The 22,685-nt window shown below is 43.3% G+C and overlaps 1 protein-coding gene across 8 annotated transcripts in view; it reads right to left on the minus strand.

The window, feature by feature from the left end:
* Positions 1–22,685, minus strand: part of Oca2 (OCA2 melanosomal transmembrane protein) — a 246,729-nt gene that overhangs the window by 208,143 nt on the left and 15,901 nt on the right. For all 8 annotated transcript variants that reach the window (XM_038313651.1, XM_038313654.1, XM_038313656.1 and 5 more), the window contains 4 exons: positions 9,081–9,176; positions 4,941–5,129; positions 2,269–2,326; positions 1,112–1,184 (listed from right to left, as the gene is read on the minus strand). In XM_038313651.1, the coding sequence (XP_038169579.1) occupies positions 1,112–1,184; positions 2,269–2,326; positions 4,941–5,129; positions 9,081–9,176 (416 nt within the window). The remainder of the gene's footprint in view (positions 1–1,111; positions 1,185–2,268; positions 2,327–4,940; positions 5,130–9,080; positions 9,177–22,685) is intronic.

The raw sequence follows: 22,685 nt of genomic DNA on the forward strand, positions 1-22,685 counted from the left end.
ACACACATGTTCACTCCGGGCTTCCAACACTCCCTACCCAGCTGGCTTCTGACCAGGTTTACCTCAACCCTCCAAGTAATACAGAGGCTAAGATCTCTACCCTTAAAAACTGTGGAAATCAGTATCCAACTATGCTAACAATGGTTTACAACAGAAGATTCCAAGGCAAGAGAAAATGGAGAGACAAAAGCAGCAACTAGAAAGGGAAAGAAAGCTACCACTGCAATGTAATGGATGACTGCAGACTCACAGCTGAGGAGGGACATAAAGGCTTCTACGACAATACCTATCCCCACCCCAAAAAAAGTAACAGCCTAGACAGAAAGCTTTCAAAGAAAACTCTTAAAAACTGTGATGAGGATACCCCAGTTGATGACTTCCGGTGAGGATGGAGGTGGAGAAGGTGTCTGTTTTCTTTAAGGGGCTGGCTACTGGGAGCTTGACCATGCTCCAGTGTGTTGATGGGCAATACAAACTGGGCTTGATTATCTTTTGTTTTTCTTCTTTTTTTTGTGGGGAGGAGGTCATCAGAGCTGAGCAGGGGAGCAGACCTGGGAGACCCGGGAAGTGAGTGTGATCACGGTTCATGATGTGAAACTCTCAAACAGTCAATAAAAATATTATGTTAAAAAGAACAGCAAGCCGGGCGGTGGTGGCGCATGCCTTTAATCCCAGCACTCGGGAAGCAGAGGCAGGCGGATCTCTGTGAGTTCGAGACCAGCCTGGTCTACAAGAGCTAGTTCCAAGACAGGCTCTAAAGCTGCAGAGAAATCCTGTCTCGAAAAACCAAAAATAAAAAATAAAAAAAACAGCAGCCACACAGAAGATACAGCCAGAAGGAAGACCCAGAATGCAAAGACAAGTCACTAGGAATCACCTGTACTGGAATGCTTAGGAATGGGGTGGGACAGAGGCACAGGACAAAGGACAGGTGAGAAGCCTGGACCCCCTGTCTTCCAGCTATCTCCTGAAGAAACAGTGCATGTACCAGGAACACTGGCTCTGACCGTCTGTGCTTGACCCTTTGACGGGAGTCATCGTTTCTGAATGGCTTTGCCTTGCTCCTATCGGCGGTGACAGGTGACTGCTACCCCACACATGCTTCGGATACAGTAGTTTTCCATTGGTGACACAGCCAACAGCTGCCAGATCTTTCCTTGATCCGGATACAGGCTGAATAAAATCTGTAACCATCAGACATATTTAATTAAATATTTATAATATGAACACCATAGGTCCTATATAACTTTGACTACTGTTAAAAACAGAGATGTGGTTTATGCATAGAAATTTCACCGGCTTACCCTAATAGCATTAGAACATAAAAATATTTTTATTCATTGTCCTGTGTTAGCTACAGTGAGCCTTGATTGTTGATGTTTTTCAGTTAAAGACTCGCACTTCCAAGTTTTGCTTTGATATTCCCTAAATGCCCAGCCACAAATTAGACTGCCAGATGTGTATATGAGTTATTTTCTCACTTAGAAGAACAGAGGAATATACCTCCGTGACCTTTGCTAGCTTGCCTGTGGAAATCGCAAAGAACATTATTAATTAAATTCAAGTGATTAAAGAAATTAATGATAAGATGCCATATACGGAAATTCAAAGCAATTTCTCAAATTCTTTCAGATGTGTCTACAAGAGAGAGAAAAAAGAAAGTTTATTTCCCAAATTAAAAGGCCTGAAGCCTAATGATTGGGCACAAGTTGCCTTTGGGGCTGGAGGGAAAGCTGGTGAACCCTGACCCCTCTTTTGACTCTCAATCTCTGCTCGGCAAAGCCTTCAGCACCACGCAGTTGCGTGAGTGGAAACAGAGGAGAACATTAACAGTCAAAACATAATTAAACTGTGAGTCTTCCCAAGTTCAAGACCACTGTTTGCATTTCATGGTGCCAGGGACCACTGAGCCCTTCCCTCACAGATCTTAGGAGTTGACTGTACCCCATTCAGGCAGAAAGAATGAGATGCACCATTTTTAACTGACTACTTCTTACAGAGAGATACACAGACTCCTGCCTGCACACGGAAGCCCAACCAGTGCTGCTAAGGGCAGACATTCCTCACCACCCCTCAACCTGCGATATCCATCCGTATTCGGCATCTTCTTCAAAGAGGTCAGAAACTCTGCAGTCAGTGCTACAGGAGGTCTCAGGCCTCAGGTCCTTCTGTCATCCATCCCAAAGCACACAAGGGCTGTGCCCACCCAGGAAGACCCCCAGCACCCACACTGATCCAGTAACAGCTCTGGGAGACACTGGTACTCACAGAAGACACCACCGCAAAAACAAACAAGCCCGTGACCTTCATCCACCGCACACAGCACCTACAAGAGAAAAGGAGGGCCCTGAGCCACGCACAGTAGCGGCGTCTGCCTGAGACCTGAAGGAAGTGGAAGGTATAAGATGGGACGGCTTGTTATTATTGTGTTCACTAGCTAAGTTCCCTATGTGTTAGAAAATCATTCTGGAAATTTGAAAATGGTCAACTTTTCTTTTGCATTCTCTTAGACTAAATGAATTGAACAAATAATCATTTCACATTTTCGAAATTGTGTTTCAACAGCTCCTACTTCAGTGGGAATCTAAATAGCATTTGTTTTTAAAAGTATGAAATATAATTGAGATACCCTAGGTGTAATTTTTTTCTTTACATAACTGGCAGACAGCAGAACTGACAATTCAGAATGAAACGTTTCTTGCAAATGTCTTTGCCGTTCATGCCTGGTGCTATCCAGACTTGTAGTTAGCCACTCCACAGGTACTTTCAGGGTAATATATGCTTGCAGAAAGCTGCAAGTATATGACATCTGTGAGCAGATGACTCAACATGTCTCTTAAGGTTGTTTTGGTTGCAGGTAAGTCTTTTCTGAGAAACCAATAGGGAAGCAGACACTCACAAAGACATGTGAGATGAGCAAAACAAACTCAGCAACCAAAACCATTTTATTGTAGTCTCTACCCAGAGGAGTTCCTTGCCTAGAAGTGTGTGTTGAACAGGTGATGTTAAGGAAGCATGCCATTGAAGTTATGGCAGAACAAAACAATCTAGAAGCTCTTCCATCTTGTATGCTCGTCATTTCAAAGTGAACTAGAATCTGACCTTCTTGATGCATACTCCCATGGGAAATTACCCAGTTCTGGTCTAGGAACCCAAGGTCAGGATATGTGAGCTAACTTACCTTTGCCCATTTGTGCAAACCCCCTGCAGCTAACAGCTTAGCTCGGCTTCTGTCGAACTGCTTGCTTACACAAAGCCCCTCCACCACCATGAAGCTGCAGAACGAGATGCCAGGACTTCGTTTCTGCCTTCAAACAAAACCTCGTGTTCTGAACACTCAGAGCCAAGCCTGGGACCTCCAATACTTGTTTTCATCCAGGCTAGCTAGAATAAAAACTCTCAGTTGGTTGTAAAGTGTGTGTGGCCATCTCTGGTGGATGGCCTACAACCAAGTGCCATACTGGAGAGGAACCTCCAGTCAGAGACATTTGTAAGATGAGTCTTGCTTGGCGACAGTGCTTCTGTTGCCCTGATGAAGCCCTGTGTTTGATTTACTTGGGTCACTGCTTTGAAAGCTGCCTGGTGTCTTCCTGTCTTCCTTACTTGCTGCCAAGTAATAAGCCATTCTTCCCTAATTTGTCTCCTGACTATATTTTCACTGAGAAATGACCCTATCTATTGAGTCGCTGTGGCATAAAGAGCATTGAAGCAAGACTCACAGACGAACAAACCACTGAATGGAAAGTTACCTCACTCTGAGACAGTTGATGCCATGCCAACCTCTGAAACTATGAACAGTCAGACGGAGAATGACGCTTAGAGGGTCAGGGTTTGACCCTCACCTCCAATGACCCACGTAGCCAGATCTCCAGACACATAATTTTATGATTCAGATAATTTCAGAACAGATCCATGAGCCAAACATCTATTAGGCCTAAGAGGAGAGCTGAAAGCAGTCATGGTGAAGGGGCTGCCAGCGGTTAGGGGAACAGATGAGAAAGAGACAGGTCATGGTCAAGATGGAAGGATTCCCGCCACTAGCCCTCTGCGTAACCGTTGCAAGCGTTGGGAGAATCGATAGGCTGGCTTGGTAATGACTTGGCAGGTGAGCTTCTATGAGCATAGAGAAAACAATGAGGCCTTCCATGGAGACATCAGCCTTCCCAGTATCTTCAGAAAAGACTGATCCACACACACAGTGACACAGTACCAATACTGAACACTTTGGTGGCACTTTCTCGCTCAGCTTGGGTGTATGCCCATATCATCTTTGTGTAAGCCCATGGGGGGCAACGGAGTAGAGGGAGGTCATGTCACAGGAGGTAACGGCACAGCCGCACACAACCCCACCATTGTCCCTGGGCCACTTCCATTCTTAACGGGGACTGCTGGCTTTAGCTCTCAAGCTCGTGTCTTTCCTTGTAACTGGGCTTTCAAACACTTTGACCTAAGCAGAACTTTCTCTAAATAAATGTGTGTGAAGAAGGAAGGCCAGCAGATAAGCTAAAATATCTGGACACTCTTACGTGGGCCACTCCAGAGGCTGGAAGGAACTCTTAGCCCTCCCACACACATTCCTTCATCCATGCAAGGTGGTAAATTCCAAAACACCACAGGGATCCCTAAACCAATGATTTGTCAAGAAGATTCCTGCTTAGGATGAAGAGAAGATGGAGGCCACTTGGGTTTCTCATCAGGCTTCCTTGTGACCTGGTCAGTACCCTGCTGATTTTGCAGAGCTGACCCATGTGTCTCCTGTGGCCTAGGAAAGAGTAGATAGAGTTGAAGCAGAAGTGTAACCTGCCTGAATAGGAAATCTGCCTCCTCCTCTAAACCTTACACTTCTGGAAGGCTGAACTGTGTGCAAGACCTCGGGGCAAACAGAAAGCCACCTGCTGCTACCTATCCACTGCCGAAGCTGTATCTCCACATCCACCTACCCCAGCGTGGAGACCTGAACTCTGAGGTGGACACTGCCTGCAAGACCCCCCTTCTCTGAGGAGTCCAACGTAGACATATCCGCAACCTCTTTGCCCAACAGGCATCTTTGTTCCCAGGCAGTGAGGCCATTTTCCCAAGAATCTTCAGTGGCTATGAACTCTGGGTGATGAGCAGGCATGAACTGTGACCTGGAAAGGGAGGGAAAAAAAACTATGTTTATATTTCCTGAAATATTATCTCCCTCGAATACAAGATTTCCCCTCAGCTGTGAGGTACAAAATGTGATGAAATCAGTGCTGGTCTTTAAAAGAAATTGGTATCACCTAGGCCACAAATCTCTGAGCATGTCTATGGGAGAGGTTCTCAACTGGGTTAATTAAGCCGGGAAGAGCCACCCGAATGTGGGCAGCCCCATTCAGTGGACTGGAATCCCCCACTAAATAAAAAGGAGACGCTGGCGGCGCTCCATCCTTCATCTCTCTCTGCTTTTTGACCACAGGTGAATGTGACCAGCTGCTCCACGTTCCTGTCATCGTGACTTTGCCGCCATGATGAACGGTACTGTGAGGCGAAATGAACCCTGTCTTCCTTAGGCTTCTTTGTCAAGCATCTTGTCCCAGCAATGAGACAGGACCACAGACATCGTGGCGTTGTCTTGTATTTCTGACAACATGCCTTTCTTGACGTCACAGGACTTTTGACTCAAGCTTCGTGGGGTTGTTCGGTCTTCAGAATGAATGGTAGGCCTGCAGGAGATTTAGTTGGTTTCGTTGATGTCTAGTGCAGCCACTTCTGGCTCAAGCCAGTCCAGGCTCCTTCCACTATGACCTTCTCTCTGAGTGTATGCGAGTGGTCACTAACTAGCCAGCCCTGCTCCACAAGTCCTGCAACAGGGTGATTAAGTTCAGTTTTCCTCTTCCCATAGTGGACCATAGGAAAGTGGTCCACCTGCTTTCCAACACAGCAGCATAGCAGCGTCAAAGAGGATGAACAACGTCAGCATCAGCTAACAAAGGTTCGAGGCGGGATTATATTTACAAGGGCAAATGGAAAGGAATCGCAGACTTTGACCTAAATTTTGTGGGAACACCTCATTTCCTTTATAGCTGAATGGTGTTGGAGGTCCTTCTGTCTATGTGTTGCTTTTATTGGTTAATGAATAAAGAAACTGGCTTGGAGAAGGTAGATGGAAGGCAGAGTCAGAGAGACCCCATGTAGTTGCCAGAGTTGGACGTAGAAATTTTACCTGGTAAGCCACAGCCACGTGGCAATACACAGATTACTAGAAAGGGGTTAAACTAATATGTAAGAGTTAGCCAATAAGAAGCTAGAGCTAATGGTCCAAGCAGTGTTTTAAATAATATAGTCTCTGTGTGATTATTTCGGGGCTGAGTGGCCGAGAACCAACAAGTGGCTCTCTCCCTCTAACAGCTGAATGCTTGGAATCCCTCAGGGCGGATGTGCTTGACTCTTAAAAGCTTGAACCAAAGGACAGCCTTGATATTAACTGGCAAAATGCTCTTGTGATGACAATTTAATATTAACTGTAGCCGAGATCCGATGTCGCATCTTCATTTAGCCAGGCATTGGGATTCTCAATATGTCATGGTTTTAAGAGTTGTTCACATAAATAATAATAATAATAATAATAATAATAATAATAATCTTATTCTTAAGGAAAAACCTAGAGCTAGACATCAGGTTGGCTTAACCACAATGTAGTGACCACACTAAGTGACTTTGGAAACAGTTATCTTTCAGTTGATTTTATGACTGGGAAAGGTCCATGTGTGAAGAATAGGATAATCTTCCTCTTAATTGTTGAGGGAAAAAACACAACTGTAGCTTCTTAATTAAAGAAACTGCTTTCTTTAAGGAAAAGACGCCCATTGCTGCCTTCCCTGCGCAAGGCAGTGCTGGGCACTGGCGCTTTCTGAGGAGTGGAAATGAGTTCTCCCCATGTGCTCCAGAGACCCCAGCACGACCAAGAGGGCTGAAGCTGAACCATCACATGTGGCGAGTGACTGCCATGGTAGAGCAGGTTTGGTGCATGCTCCAACCCTGTGCCGTTGTCTCTGATGCTCTGAAATGGGTCCTTCTGTAAAATTATAGAACAGCTGAGGCTTTCGTGATAGACTACTAGTCAAATTGAAATTGTAACAGAGGCAATGTGGTTATTAAAAAAACATAGACAAAAAATTTCCCTACAGCCAATATCTTTAATTTTTAAGATTTTATTTTATTTATACATGCTTGGAGCTTTCACACACGTATACAATGTATTTTTTTCTTGGTTTATCTAGGTTTCTCTGTGAAATAATCCTGGCTGTGTATACAATGTATTTTGACCATATCTACTCCCTACTTACCCTCCAAATTCTCAGAACTCTCCACAATCCCCCTTCCAACTTTATATCATGATTTTTCCTTTATAACCCACTGATTCCAAATATTGCTTCTCATGTGTTGATAGATGTAGATCTATCCACTGGAGCATGGCAACCCATGAGAGGCCATGTCCCTTAAGAAAACTGACTCTTCCTCCCCCAGAAGCCACCAAGTGTCAAAAGTTCTCAGCTAGAGTTGTAACTTCACGACCCTCCCTCCTCCGTGTGGGAATGGACTGGCTTGATCTTATGCAGATCTTCTGCAGGCAGCCAAAACTGTCATGAGTCACTTCAATAGTACTGCACCATCCAGAAGACAGTATTTTGAAATGGTTCTCCACAGCCTCTGATTCCTTCCTCTTCTATAATGCTCCCTGAATGTTGGGAGGAGGGAGGCATAGAGATGCCCCATTTGTGACTGAGCATGCCACAGCAGTTTATTCTAGGCTTTAACTGGCGTTTCTTGCTAGAGCAGTCATTATAGTTGTTTTCGGGGTTCACTGCTGTGTGAGATTGACATCTTTCCTCCTCTAGCAGTGTGTATCGAACCTTCCAGCACGATGAAAGCTAGCCAGTAGGGACAAAACTTCCAGCCTTTACCAGACTGATTTCTCCATGTTCTGTGGACGGTCACACAGTCAGGCATGTATGGGCAGCACAAACTGGACTCAGTGGGTTGTTGATGTCGGGTTGTTGTTTTTAATGAAGAAACGAAATTAAGTAGGTAAAGAAGAGAGTGTGGATCTGGGGAATGCTGGGAGAAGGGAGGAGAATGGGATCAAATTGCATTGTATGAAATCCTCATTTATTCTATAAAAAAAGCTTCTGATGTGAGGCGGAAACCACAGTAATCCATGAATCGAAGGATAAGTACTTAGAAGGTAGTTGGAGGCTGTGTCTGTTTTTAGCCAAATGACTGGAGTAGGGTGTGTATGAACACCCCAGTCACGGGGTCTTGGCCAGGCTTACAGTACCAGGTATGGTCCTCTTCTGTGGAGTAGGTCTTAAATGTAAACAGAAAGTTACTGTTACCCCAGGAAACTTGTGTCATTTGCACCAATGGGCATCTCTGGCCGAGCTGGTCATTATTGGAGCTCACAGGTTTGATTGCCAGGTAAGCCCACCACCTCTGTCTTAATTCACTTCATGCAGAAGAAAATAAAAGAAACATCTCGTAAGCAAAGTTGCCTTGAGTTTTTGGCTTCCAGCTTGCTCTGGCCTCCAGCTTGAGCCCCCACCGACACCCAAGTCAAGTCTGTGTACCCCAGGAGCCGGACAAATACATGTGCGTTGGTTTTGTAGTGAACTGCACATTTGAAATGCGACAGCTCTTAATAGTTGAGCAAGTAATTCAAGAGAAATAACTAAAGCAATGTGTGGAATGTTTGCTTTCGGCTATTCTTAGGAAAGGAGTGAGAGAATTAAGAGATATTCCTACGGAGAAAGGTTAAGCCTACGGATCAAGGAGGCAGCCTGTCAGAATTGTGTGCACGCATGGGTGTGCACATGTGTGAGGTCATCATTCCAGGGTTATGCCCAAAGCCTCTTGAGAATTCACAAACCACAGCGCGCGATCACAAACCACAAGTCTCCGCCATAATGGACTCTCAAGGATCTGGCAGAGAGCCAACAAGCCAAGTCAAAGTTCTTATCTCAGGAAGAATTCTCCATCATCTGTGGGACAACCAATACTCAGGACCACAGATATTTTCCAGAAAGCTAATCGTTTCATAAAAAGAACGGCGAACTCACCTTTTCTTCTGTGAGGAATTCCAGAGCAGAGGCGTGTCTTCCTTAAAACACAGGTCTTTGGAGCTGGAGCTGAAGTGAGCCAAAGGTGAATGGGTCCTGGGAAAGACAGGGAAGGAACCAGAATCACCACGGCAGAATGATCCCTGCTGGAATGGCGTGCTCGGTTCAGAGACAAATGAGATCTGCCAGCCACAGTTTTCTCTGAGCAGTGGAATCACGAGACTTAGGGACAGCTACAGAGGACTCTCCTCTCTGGCTTGACACACATCCAAAGGAGACAGCAGCTCTCACACGAGAGACTGTCTGCCAGGGGACTGATCCTCTAGGGCTCCCTTCAGCGGTTCCCATCATTTCAAAAACCTTAACGTCCTGTGGGTCCCTTTTTTAGGTAGAAAAGTCCGTCTCCTGAGATCTAGATATATTCACTCAGGAAATGTCCTTAGTGGCTGCCACCAGAATGGCTCCCAGGAACATGGCCTATCAGCTGCCACTGAAACAAAGCACAAGGTTGTCCTGGCTAGGATGTCCCTTTGCTATGTCGGACTGTCCAGTGGAGGAAGGGCCATGTACACACATGAAGTAAAAGGCGTTTGCATGAGAGGTTAAAGAAGCTGTTTTTTCCACCTAATTACCTTACACTCTGCTGCACTCTTTCTCTTGTGGAGCCAGTATCATACAGAGGTGTGGTGGCCTGCAGTGGGATTCCCCTCTATCTGCTGTGAATATGTTTTATTACCATTGATGAATAAAGAAGCTGCTTTGGCCTATGGCAGGGCAGAGAACAGCAAAGCGGGGAATCCAAGCAGAGATAGGGGAGGAAAGGAGGCAAAGTCGGGCAAATGCCATGTAGCTGTGGAAGGAGAAAGACCCCTGAACCTTACCCATAAACCATAGCCTCGTGGTAATACACAGATTAATAGAAATGGGTTAATTTAAGATATAAGAGCTAGGTAGGAATACACCTCAGCTGTCGGCCAGTGTTGTAATTAATATACTTTCTGAGTGATTATTTGGGTCTGGGCAGCCAGGAAATGAAGGCACAGTCTCCATTTACAGTGACCACCATGAAACATTCACCTAGAGGAACAACAGTAATAAAAACATGACACCAAAGAAGAAATTTAAGAAAAATAAGTCTATTTGCCCTTTTCTCATGTAGGCATTTAGTTGAGCCGTGGACAGTAGGACTCTTGTCTTGTGGAGAACTGAAAGCCATGTTCTTCACCTGTGTCTAACAGCACCTACCGTATCACAAGGAAACAGCCTGCCTAGAACAAGTGTGCATCTTCTGTGCTCACCCTGCACCATTTCCTGTGGAGAACAGATGTACCCATGAACCCTGCTCACAGGCACCGTTACAGACAAGGGAGCATCAGGATAGAAGCATGAGGGTGATTTCTTGGGAGCTCTTGGTATGGGAGCTGGAAAGATGGCTCGGTTGGTTAAGCACAATGACTTCTCTTCCAGAAGACAAAGATTCCATTCCCAACACCCACATGGCAGCTCATAACCATCTGTAACTCCAGTATTAGGAGACCCAAATGCCCTCTTCTGACCTTTGAGGGTACCAGGCATAAACATGGTGCACAGACATAATTGGGCAAGACACCTATATACATATAAATAAATGGCTGTTCTAAAGGAAGGGAAAGTAGAAAAAGTTGGCCTGAGACATTTAATAATTAGCATGCTTTTTTCACTCAAACTGACTAGAGAAGTTATATGAGTCTGTTGATTGAGGTTTCTGTCCCGCCTGGTCCCACAGCCATTCAGCCCCAAAGAAATCACACAAAGATCTACATTAGTTATAAACTGATTGGCCTATTAGCTCAGGCTTCTTATAACTCTTATAACTTATATTAGCCCATAATTATTGTCTGTGTTAGCCATGTGGCTTGGTATCTTTCAGCGAGGCGGTCTCATCTTGCTTCCTCTGTGTCTATGTGACCACTGCAGATTGATCTTCCTGTTAAGCCACCACCTCGTGGTGCTACACAGATTACTAAATATGCGTTAAAGCAAGATGTAAAAATTAGCCAAAAAGAGGCTAAAACTAATGGGCCAGACAGTGTTTAAAAGAATACAGTTTCTAGCCGGGCGGTGGTGGCACACGCCTTTAATCCCAGCACTCGGGAGGCAGAGGCAGGCAGATCTCTTAGTTCGAGGCCAGCCTGGTCTACAAGAGCTAGTTCCAGGACAGGCTCTAGAAACTAAAGGGAAACCCTGTCTCAAAAAAAAAAAAAAGAATACAGTTTCTGTGTAATTATTTCAGGTAAAGCTAGCCGGGTGGGAAGCAGCTTGCCGTTCCTTCTACAAGAAGGCTGTTTGCAATGGGACCAGTCATCAGAGTAACAATGGGTACTCTGCCCATCCAGGGCCTATCCTCTCCCCAGTCATGGATTTTTGAGCAGGTCTATAGTACACGGCATGTAGTCTCTCCTGTGACGCAGGCCTCAAATCCACCTGGAAAGCAGCTGGTTACTCCCATAATAGTCAGGCCACTATTGCAAACAGTGGGCACAATCTTCAAAGAAGGTCAGTATTATCACATGCAAGATCTAATGTCAGTTGGGGCTGTAGATACCATTTCTCCCCCAGCAATTCTGCATAGCTCCTAATGTCACTATGTAAGCCAGCAACCAGGGAAATGTTGGCAGACGTTTATTTCCCACCTGCCAGTTCCCAAATAATCTATATGGAGACACAATATTAATTATAAACACTCAGCCAGTAGCTCAGGTTTATTACTAGCAAACTCTTACATTTAAATGAACTCATATTTCTTAGCTACACTTTGTCACGTGACTTGGTACCTTTCCTCAGTACAGCATGCCCATCTTGCTTCTCTCTGCATCTGCTGGAGACTCCTTTGACTCTAACCTTCTTCTTCCCAGTATTCATTCTCTCTGTGTCAGGCTGTCTCCCCTAATCTCTTCCTGCCCAGCTATTAACCAATCAGTTTTTTATTAACAATGTGAATAATATTTGTATATTTACAATATACAAAGAATGTTCCCTAGCAGAAAAAAATAGTTTCCTGGTCAGTCAAGGGGTAGTTAGGCAGTAAAGGGGTAGGCAGGGCTGACGGGTAGAGAGAATAAATAGTAGGAACAATTTATGCTTGAGACAATGAGGGAGCTGCCTGGGACCAGTCAGCCACCAGTCAGCCAGACATGGAGGAAGCATTGAAAGTAGGACATGCAAAATGAAAAAAAGGTAAAAAGTCCCAAGGCAAAACGTCGATGAAGAGAAACAGGTTGGATGAAGTTATAAGTACTAGACAAGCATAAGAAAAGGCCGAGCATTTGTAACTAATACTAAGTCTTTGTGTCTTTATTTGTGAGCTCGTTGGTGCCCCAAAGAAGGCCTGCTACACAGGGGACTTCTGGTTCAACTAAAATTTTATGATATATATAGATATAGATATAAATGGTATAGATATAGATATAGATGATATAGATATAGATATAGATGATATAGATATAGATAGGTAGGTAGATAGATAGATAGATAGATAGATAGATGTGTGTGTGTGTGTGATATCTTTATTAATTTATAAACTAGTAGATTTCCATTAGATTTCTTCATACATCCTTACTTTAAGTTATCCCATCCACTATCCCCTTCCATCCCCCATCTCTCTGTCCCCGTGCCCACTTAAACCTTTACAAGGAGTGTTCTCTCTTTAGGAATGTAAGCCCTTCAAAAGCAGCCATGCACACCAGGAAATTGAAAATGCCGTACATATGATCAAGCAAATTCACACTTAGTAAGCACAGGGAATAACCAGAGGCTCCTGTATCAAGCTGACCTTCAAAGTCAAGCACACCCAGCTAATCAGCAGAGGCGTGCCTCAGAAAAGTCTGTCTGCAAAACATGCCTGCAGATGTGGCCCGGTTGGCAAAGTTCACACCTTGCAGGCATGAAAATATGGGTTCAAGCCCCCCCCCAGTTTTATATAAACCAAGTGTGGTGGCATTTTGTTTTCCTAACACTGGGGAGTATAGACAGGGAGAATCACAAGATCCAGGTCATCCATGTCTACACAGCAAGTTCAAAGCTAGCCAAGTATCACGAGACTCTACCTTCTAAGAAATGCACAAAAAGCTAAAGGTAACAAGTGAAATTTAAAAAATTAATAAAATTAGAATATCAACAAAAAGACTAGAATTGTCCAATATAACCAAACAAAAATTTGGAGCTGAAAAAATATAATAAATGGCATCTGAGTGTGTATGACATGCATGTGTGCATGCACATGCTCATGTATGCACTTGTGTGCTCTCCCATGTAAGTGCATGTGGAGGCCAGAGGCTGATGGTGTTGGAACATCTTCCTTAGTTTCTTCTTCACCTTATTTTTTTCAGACGAAGTACCAAACCTGAAACTCATCATTTTGCTAGGTCTCTGGTCAGCCACTGAGCTCCCAGGATCTGCCCAGCCCTGCCCTCTAGTGTGGGGTTAGGGACCTTACTCAAAGGTAGGTATCACAGATCCACCCTCTGGTCATCAGGCATGGGCAGTAAGCATTTTACCCACTAAGCCATCATCCCAGCCTCACAAGAAACTCTTAACAGCTGACTTAGCAGGAAGGCGAAATGAGAAAACTTAAAATAAAACAAAGAATCAAATATAAGAGAAAAATTAAAAACAAAGAGGAGTGTGAAGAGAGATTAGGGCATTTATGGAACTCAATTAATGAATGTATGCATGTTGGGAGTCTCAAAGAAGAGAGAGAAAAGAAAATGAAGGATTTGAAGAAATACTGACTAAAAAATGTCCCAAGTTCTATGTAAGAAATGAATCTGTAAACACAAGAATCTCAACAAACCACAAATAGGGCGAACACAAGAAACTCAGAATGATGGAGCACGTGATTTGAAGCCGGTGAAAGGCAAGATCGGTGTCTTGAAAACGGGGAAAGAGAAGCAACCCATCCCATCTAGAAGTCATCAATAAGACTCGCAGTGGAAATCGTGGGAAGGCGGCAACATCAGTAGAGGCTGGATGGAAAACCCGGTCAACTGAAACTACGTCCAGGAAAATGACAACGTGAAAAGGAAATTAAGGCACTGCCGTTTTTTTTTGTTTGTTTGTTTGTTTGTTTGTTTTTTATTTTTTGTTTTTTGTTTTTCTTGAGACAAGGTCTTACTGTTTACTCTGGATGGTTTGGAACTTGCTATGTAGACCTGGCTGTTCTTGAACTCATAGAGATCACTCGCCTCTGCTTCTGTAGTGCTGGAATTAAAGGTATATGTTACCATGTCCAGTTCCTTTTTTTTTTTTTTAAGCCGAGCATGGCCAGAACATCCAGATGAGAAGAAATAATAAAAGAGAGCTTTTTAGGTTGAAATGACACATACTATGTCAAAGATTTGAGGTTTACTTCAATAATGCATTAAGGAATCCTCACCCCGGCTATAAAAAATTCACCAAAATTCATCAATATGTCATCAAGGAATGAAAAGAGACTTCCTCTTGGAGTCATTAAGACTGAGAGCAAACCTAAATTTGAAATCCCCACTTCTCTCCCTGTATCTTCTCTAGTCTGTGATTGATGGTCCATCTCTGCTGCCTGGATCTTCTGTAGTCTGTGGTTGGTGGTCCATCTGTGTCACCTGTCCCTAACAGAGGGCTTTGCTCTATATTTACTGAACAGTACAGAAAACATAGTGGGGGGAGGAATGAGGAATATTGTTCTACAGAAATCTTCAACAGAGTTAATAAGGGAAGAATATACCTTCCTAACCCCAAATGACCCAGAATAGCATGCAAAACAGCAAACAGATGTAAAAAATATAAAGCCGTATCCACATTTGCTTCCAACATTCACGGAATATCTGTTATTTAAGGTTGCTTCCAACGTGTTAGCGATTTTCAGCAAATGGTTATAACTCAAATATGTTCTCCAGTTAGGGGTACAGATGAGTCCATCATTTAAGATTGAAGCTATGCAGTTAGCTCAGGTTGTAAATGTATATATATGGGGGGATCTAAGGTATAGTAAGATTGGTTACACTGCTATCTCCAAGGCAGTTTAAATAGGCTGAGTACACAGTATGATAGCAGATTGAGCACAGCATCTTAAATGATGCAGGCATGTTATTAATGTGGCTGTAGGGTCTGGCAAAGTTTCTCCAAAGGCAAAGGTGTGTCGTGAAAGAGGCATGACCACAGACCTCTGCTCGAGTGTGCCTGCAAGTAAACGTGACAGCTAGCGTTGTTATAACTTTGGTACTTTACCAGCTGAACTGTCTCGAACCAGCAAGATGATTGCTGAAGTCTGAGATTCAATGAGAAGGTTAAAGTCAATTTAGGACGAGGGAGCAGGGAATGGCTTTCCCAGTTGAACAAAAACTACATATATTCATCACAAAACTAAACGTGCGCCGGGCGGTGGTGGCACACGCCTTTAATCCCAGCACTTGGGAGGCAGAGGCAGGCGGATCTCTGAGTTCGAGGCCAGCCTGGTCTACAAGAGCTAGCTCCAGGACAGGCTCTAGAAACTATGGGGAAACCTGTCGAAAAAAAAAAAAAAACTAAACTAAACGTGCATTGCTATTCCTTCTAGCTTTGCTGCTGAAGTGCGTGGTTGCTCAATAAATGCTAAAAATACACACACAGATACACACACACAACACACACATGCGAGAACATACACCACACATGCACACCACACACACACACACATGCGAAAACATACACCATACACCCATGCATGCACACATATGTACACACACCACACACACATGCATACACACACACGGGAGAACATACACCACACACACATGCACACACAACCACACACATGCTCAAACACAACCCACCCATACACACACCCCACATATCATACAATCCACACATGAACACACACACCACAGATTTGCATACACACCCACACATGCACACACACACACCACCACACACATGCATACACACACACACCATACATACAGCACCACACACACTAAACATACACCCCACACACATACACACACGCATATATGCTCATGTGCATACACATATCGCACACATGTGTGCACACACACATATCCCACATATGCACACCAAACACACACACGCGCGCACACACACACACACACACACACACACACACATGCCATGCCAGAATTCTCTCTCTGGGCTCTTGTACAGGCAGTCAGAGAGAACCTTACAATCTTTGGCTTAAGTGATTTCCCAGACATAAAAGGCCTGATCCTTCCTTTTCAAAGCCAATGAGTGAAGTGGAAATAGTGATGTGGGGAGGGTTGCTGCCGTGTAATAAGGGGGTCCTCACAGTAGTGATGTGGGGAGGGTTGCTGCCGTGTATAAGGGGGTCCTCACAGTAGTGATGTGGGGAGGGTTGCTGCCGTGTATAAGGGGGTCCTCACCTCTCAGCCCAGTGAGCAGTGAACACATTATTCAAACAATTGTTTTCATTCAGAGAAGAGAAGTCATTTAGTTCAATTAGCCAGAAAGCCCAGAAAATTGATCATTAATAGTGTGTGAACTTGAGGTAATTAATTAAGAGACAAGTATTTTCATTACACAGAGAATAGAAGCATGCCCCTGACACACACACACACACACACACACACACACACACACTGATGAACTACATGCTTTCAAGGAAAGTTAATGAGAGAAGACTCAGCCTGTGAAATACATCCCAGCCTTGCTAACAGGTTCCCTCAGTTCACAGAGGCATGGAGGAGCGCTGAGTGCCCCCTTGGGATCCTCGGCATTGCCAACAGGGCTAAGATGACCCAAGGCACCTTGGCTCATGGTGTTGCTGGAGTTGCTATGTCTTGCCAGAGCAGATGGCCCTCAGGAATACCACATTTTTGTATCAGGAATATGTGGAGCGCTTGCTCAGCAGTGATGTCTCACTTAGAAAGAGGAACGTATTTTTTAAAAAAAAATTATCCTAATCATTACTAAGTTAAAAATCAAAATAGCATTCAAGAACACCTATGTTAAAGAATGAGAACAGAGGGCTGGAGAGATGGCTCAGAGGGTAAAAACACTGATTGTTCTTCCAGAGGTCCTGAGTTCAATTCCCAGCAACCACATGGTGGCTCACAACCATCTGTAAAGAAATCAAGTGCCCTCTTCTGGCCTGCAGGCACACATGCAAACAGAACACTGTAAAATTAATTAATTAATTAAGTAAGTAAGTAAGTAAATAAGTAAATAAATAAATCTTTTAAAAAAAGAATGAGAACAGATACCAAAGTATGTCCAAAGCAGACAGGGGATTCGGCCCATCCCCCTAGTTTCTGGCAGATGCTGCCAGTGGCATCCTTACTACAGTAAGACCTCTACCACATCACTGGTTCTGCGTCGGTGCATCAGACAACCACCCACAGTGTCTGCATCAACACTAAACGTGTACAGAGTTCCTTGTCATTGCTCCCTAACCAATGTGGTAGAACAACTCTTTATGTAGTTTTCTTGTTGCATTAGGTGCCGAAATCATCTACCTACAGGGGATGAAAGCCCGCAGGAGAATCAGGTCCTACAGATGATGAAATCCTGCAGAACACAGATCCTACAGGGGATGAAAGCCCACAGGAGAATCAGGTCCTACAGGGGATGAAAGCCCACAGGAGCATCAGATCCCACAGGGGATGAAAGCCGGCAGGAGAATCAGATCCTACACAGATACTATGCCATTTCACATGAGGGACCGGAGGATCCTTAGGGAATGCAGGAACCATTCCATACCAGACACCAAGGGATGACTGTATTTCCTGGACACTTCTTGAGAACATGCTAGCCTATCACGATAGAGGGCCTTTGCCCTGGTGGGCTGGTCAAGGCCCAGCGCTTGCCTCATCTGGTGTCTCAGTCTGGGAAATGACCACAGAATCAGTTTGAGTGATTCAGGCCTTGGATCCAGGTAAAGTTTCAAAAAGTTTCTGTCTGGTTTGTTTTTTTTGTTTTGTTTTGTTTTGTTTTTAAGTCATTACCAGGAGACGGCATTAAGATGGCTGTGGTTCCCTCCTGTGTGAGGTCACTTTCTGTTTGACTATTCTGAAGGCCTGTGGCTAAGTGCACAGCATCAACAATTACAGGCTTGATGAACTTACTGCCCCACAAGAAAGAACAATGTGGCCTCTTCCTCTACAGACAACTCTCTCTTTGGAAATCTCTTGATTCAGAAAACAGACCCTTCTAATGTAATTGCTTTTTTATTGATTTTATTGATCTCTACATTTTTCTCTGCTCCCTTTCTACTCTCTCATGATCCCCATGCTCCCACTTTACTTAGAATATCTTATCTTGTCTTTTTCTACATTCCATGTATATTAGACCCATGTATGTCTCTCTCAGGGTCCTCACTGTTGTCTAGATTCTCTGGGATTGTTAATTGTAGGCTGGTTTTCTTTGCTGTATGTCTAAAAGCCACTTATGAGTACATATAATTGTCTTTCTGGGTCTGGGTTACATCACTCAATGTGATGTTTTCTAGCTCCATCCATTTGCTCACAAATTTCAAGATGTCATTTTTTTCTTCTGATGTGTAGTATTCCACTGGGTAAATGTATCACATTTTCTTTATCCATTCTTCAGTCAAGGGGCATTTAGGTTGTTCCAGGTTCTGCCTATGGCAAACAATGCTGTTATGGACATAGCTGAGCACATGTCCTTGTGGCATGATTGAGTATCCTTTGAATATATACCCAAAAGTGATATTACTGGGTTTTGAGAGAGGTTCTTTTCTAATTTTCTGAGAAATTGCCATTCTGATATCCAAAGGAGATGTACCAACTTGCACTCCCACAAGCAAGGCAGGAGTGTTCCCTTTACCCCACAACCTCTCTAACATAAGTTGTCATCAGTGTTTTTGATCTTGGCCATTCTGACAGGTGTAAGGTGGAATCTCAGAGTTGTTTTGATTTGCATTTCTCTGATGGCTAAGGATGTTAAGCATTTCCTTAAGTGGCTTTCAGTCATTTTAGATTCCTCTGTTGAGAGTTCTCTGTTTAGGTCTGTACCCCACTTTTTTATTGGGTTATTTGTTCTTTTGATGACCAATTTCTTGAGTTCTTTGTATATTACGGAGATTAGACCTCTGTCTGATCTGGGTTTGGTGAAGATCTTTTCCCATTCTGTAGGCTGCCATTTTGTCTTGTTGACCGTGTCCTTTGCTTTACAGAAGCTTCTCAGTTTCAGGAGGTCCCATTTATTGTTTTTCTCAGTGTCTGTGCTACTGGGGTTAAACTTAGGAAGTGGTCTCCTGTGCCAGTGTGTTCAGGTGTACTTCCCACTTTGTCTTCTATGATGTTCAGTGTGATTGGTTTTATGTTGAGGTCTTTGATCCATTTGAACTTGAGTTTTATGCATGGTGATAGATATGGGTCTATTTTCATACTTCTACATGTTGATATCCAGTTATGCCAGCACCATTTGTTGAACATGCTTTCTTTTTTCCATTTTGTATTTTTAGCTTCTTTGTCAAAAATCAGGTGTTTGTAGGTGTGGATTGATATCCAGGTCTTTGATCTAATCCCATTGGTCCTCCTGTCTGTTTTTATGCAAATACCATGTTGTTTTCATTACTGTAGCTCTATAGTAGAGTTTGAAATCTGGGGTTGTGATGCCTTCAGAAGTTCTTTTGTTGTACAGGATTGTTTTGGCTATCCTGGGTTTGTTGTTTTTCCATATGAAGTTGAGTATTGTTCTCCGGAGGTCTATAAATAATTTTGCTAGGATTTTGATGGGCATTGCATGGAATCTGTAGATTGCTTTTGGTAAGATTGCCATTTTTACTATGTTAATTCTACCTACCCAAGAGCATGGAAGATCTTTCTGTTTTCTGGTGTCTTCTTTAATTTCTTTCTTCAAAGTTTTTAAGTCCTTGTCATTAGGTCTTTTACTTGTTTGGTTAGCATTACCCCCAAGGTTTTTTATGCTATTTGTGGCTATTATAAGGGTGATATTTCTCTGATTTCTTTCTCAGCCTATTTATTACCTGTATAAAGGATGGCTACTGGTTTTTTTTTTTTTTTTCGAGTTAGTCTTGTATCCTGCTACATTACTGAAGGTGTTTATGAGTTGTAGAAGTTCCTTGATAGAATTTTGGTGGTCATTTATATAAAACATCATATCATCAGCAAATAGTGAGAGTTTGACTTCTTTTCTGATTTGTATTCCCTTGATCTTCTTTTGTTGTGTTATTACTCTAGCTAGAACCTCACGTACTATATTGAAAAGATATGGAAAGAGTGGACAACCTTGTCTTGTTCCTGATTTCAGTGGGATAACTGGGAGTTTCTCTCCACTTACTTGGATGTTGGTTGTTGGCTTGCTGTATATTGCCTTTATTATGTTTAGGTATCTTCCTTGTATCCCTGCTCTCTCCAAACTTTTATCATGAAGAGATGTTGTACTTTGTCGAAGGCTTTTTCAACATCTAATGAGATGATCATGTGGAGTTTTTTCATTTGTTTATATGGTGGATTACATTGATAGATAATCATATGTTGAACCATCTCTGCATTTCTGGGATGAAGCTTACTTGGCCATGGTGAATGATTTTTCTGATGTGTTCTAGGATTTGGTTTTCCGGTATTTTATTGAGTACTTTTGCATCAATGTTCATGAGTGAGATTGGTTTGTAATTCTCTTTCTTTGTAATGTCTTTGTGTGGTTTGGGTATCAGGGTAATTGTAGCCTCATAAAAAGAATTTAGCAATGTTCCTTCTGTTTCTATTGTGTGAAACAATTTGAGGAGTATTGGTATTAGTTCTTCTTTGAAATCTTGTAGAATTCTGTACTGAAACCATCAGGTCCTGGGCTTTTTTTGGTTGGGAGACTTTTGATGACTGTTTCTATTTACTTAGAGGTCTATTTGATTTGTTTAACTAGTCTTGATTTAATTTTGCCAAGTGATATTTATCCAGAAAATTATCCTTTTCCTTTCAGTTGTTGAATTTAATCCTGCACTTGGGAGGCAGAAGCAGGCAGATCTCAGTGAGTTCAAGGCCAGTCTGGTCTGGTCTACAGAGTGAGTTCCAGGGCAGCCAGGGCTATGTGGCAGCTCACAACTGTCTGTAACTCCAGGATCCAACACCCTCACACTGACATACATACAGGCAAAATGTCAATAAAAAAATAAAATAAAATAAAATAAACAAAAAAGAATGTGTGAAGTTAAGAAGCTTCTCCACAGCGAAGAGAATAATCACTAAAGTAAAGAAACAGAAGAGGAAAAACAGTTTTGCCAACCGCCCATCATTCAGGGGATTAGTGCACAAAATACATGAAGAACTGCAAAAAATTAAACACCAAAAACCCTACAAACTGTCCAGTCAATGAACAGCTAATGAGCCGAATGGACATCTGAAGAGATGAAGTTTAAATGGCAAATGGATACTTGAAAAAGAACTCAGCATATCTGGCCATCAGAGAGGACCAAATTAAGACACTGTGAGACTCCATCTCATTCCCCTCAGAACGGCCACCATCAACACAGCAAATGACAACAGTTCTGGCAAGAATGTGGAAGTGCGGACTCAAATAACCACTCTCGTTCCTCGTGGTTATGTTTAAATGTTGTGAAACGCGCACTGTGAAATTTATCCTCTTAGCCACGTTAAGTATGTCTTTCAGAGATGCTAAGTGCTTTAATCATGTCCAGAACTCATCTGACCACGCTGAAATTCTGCCTCACTAAGAGAATCCACATCACACCGTCCCCCAGCCTGGAAACCACCATGGTGCTTTCCGTCCTTCTAAATATGTTTTCCAGAGTAGCCCATGGAAAAGGAATTACACAGGCCTTGTCTTCGTGTAACTAGCTCGTTCCACTTAGGCAGTGTCCTCAAGGCTTGCCCATGTAACATGGGCAATTCATATAGGTGAATTCCCGTCCTGTTAGAGGCTAAATGGGTTGTACGCATCTACACCAATTCACCTATACATGTGTATGCTTGCTTGATGCTGTTGTGAACATGAATATGAAAATATTTCTTCGGTATGCTGTGTCTGAGGCCAGAGAGATGGCTCAGCAGTTAAAAGTACTTCCTGCTTTCACAGAAGGCCTAAGTTCCGCTCCCAGCACCCACCCAGAGTGGCTCAAAGCTGTCTGTAACCCCAGCACCAGAGGATCCAATACGCATCTAGTGACCCCACGTATATGCAGGCAAACACTCAAACATACAATAAGCGAATCCTTCCAGAGATGCTCTGTGCCTTCGTCCATCTGTGCCGTCATAACAGAATACCTTCTTTTGTATTGGACTAATTTTGTATGGACTAATTTTATTTTTACAGTTTCAGGGCTGAGGAATGCTTCTTGCTACATTTTCACAAGAAGACAGAAGGCGGAGTAAGGCCTCACCAGCTTGTCCTCTTATAAGATCACTACGCTGTTTATAAGGACTCCAGCTCAGAGCCTGGCCACTTTCTGATACTGTTACACTCAGTAGGTGATACAAAGTTTCAGAGAAGGCTCTGTCAACCATAGCAAGAAGCTCAACATCCCCTGAGTTAGCTGGACACAGTCACCCAAAGGGTGATGCTCTCAGCATTACCAGGAAGTGTGTAAAAAACGAAAAATAGGAATTTGTGGTGTGAACATTGATGTATAAAGTCTGT

This window comes from Arvicola amphibius, chromosome 12 (assembly GCF_903992535.2).
Source record: "Arvicola amphibius chromosome 12, mArvAmp1.2, whole genome shotgun sequence".
In the NCBI taxonomy this organism is placed as follows: Eukaryota; Metazoa; Chordata; class Mammalia; order Rodentia; family Cricetidae; genus Arvicola; species Arvicola amphibius.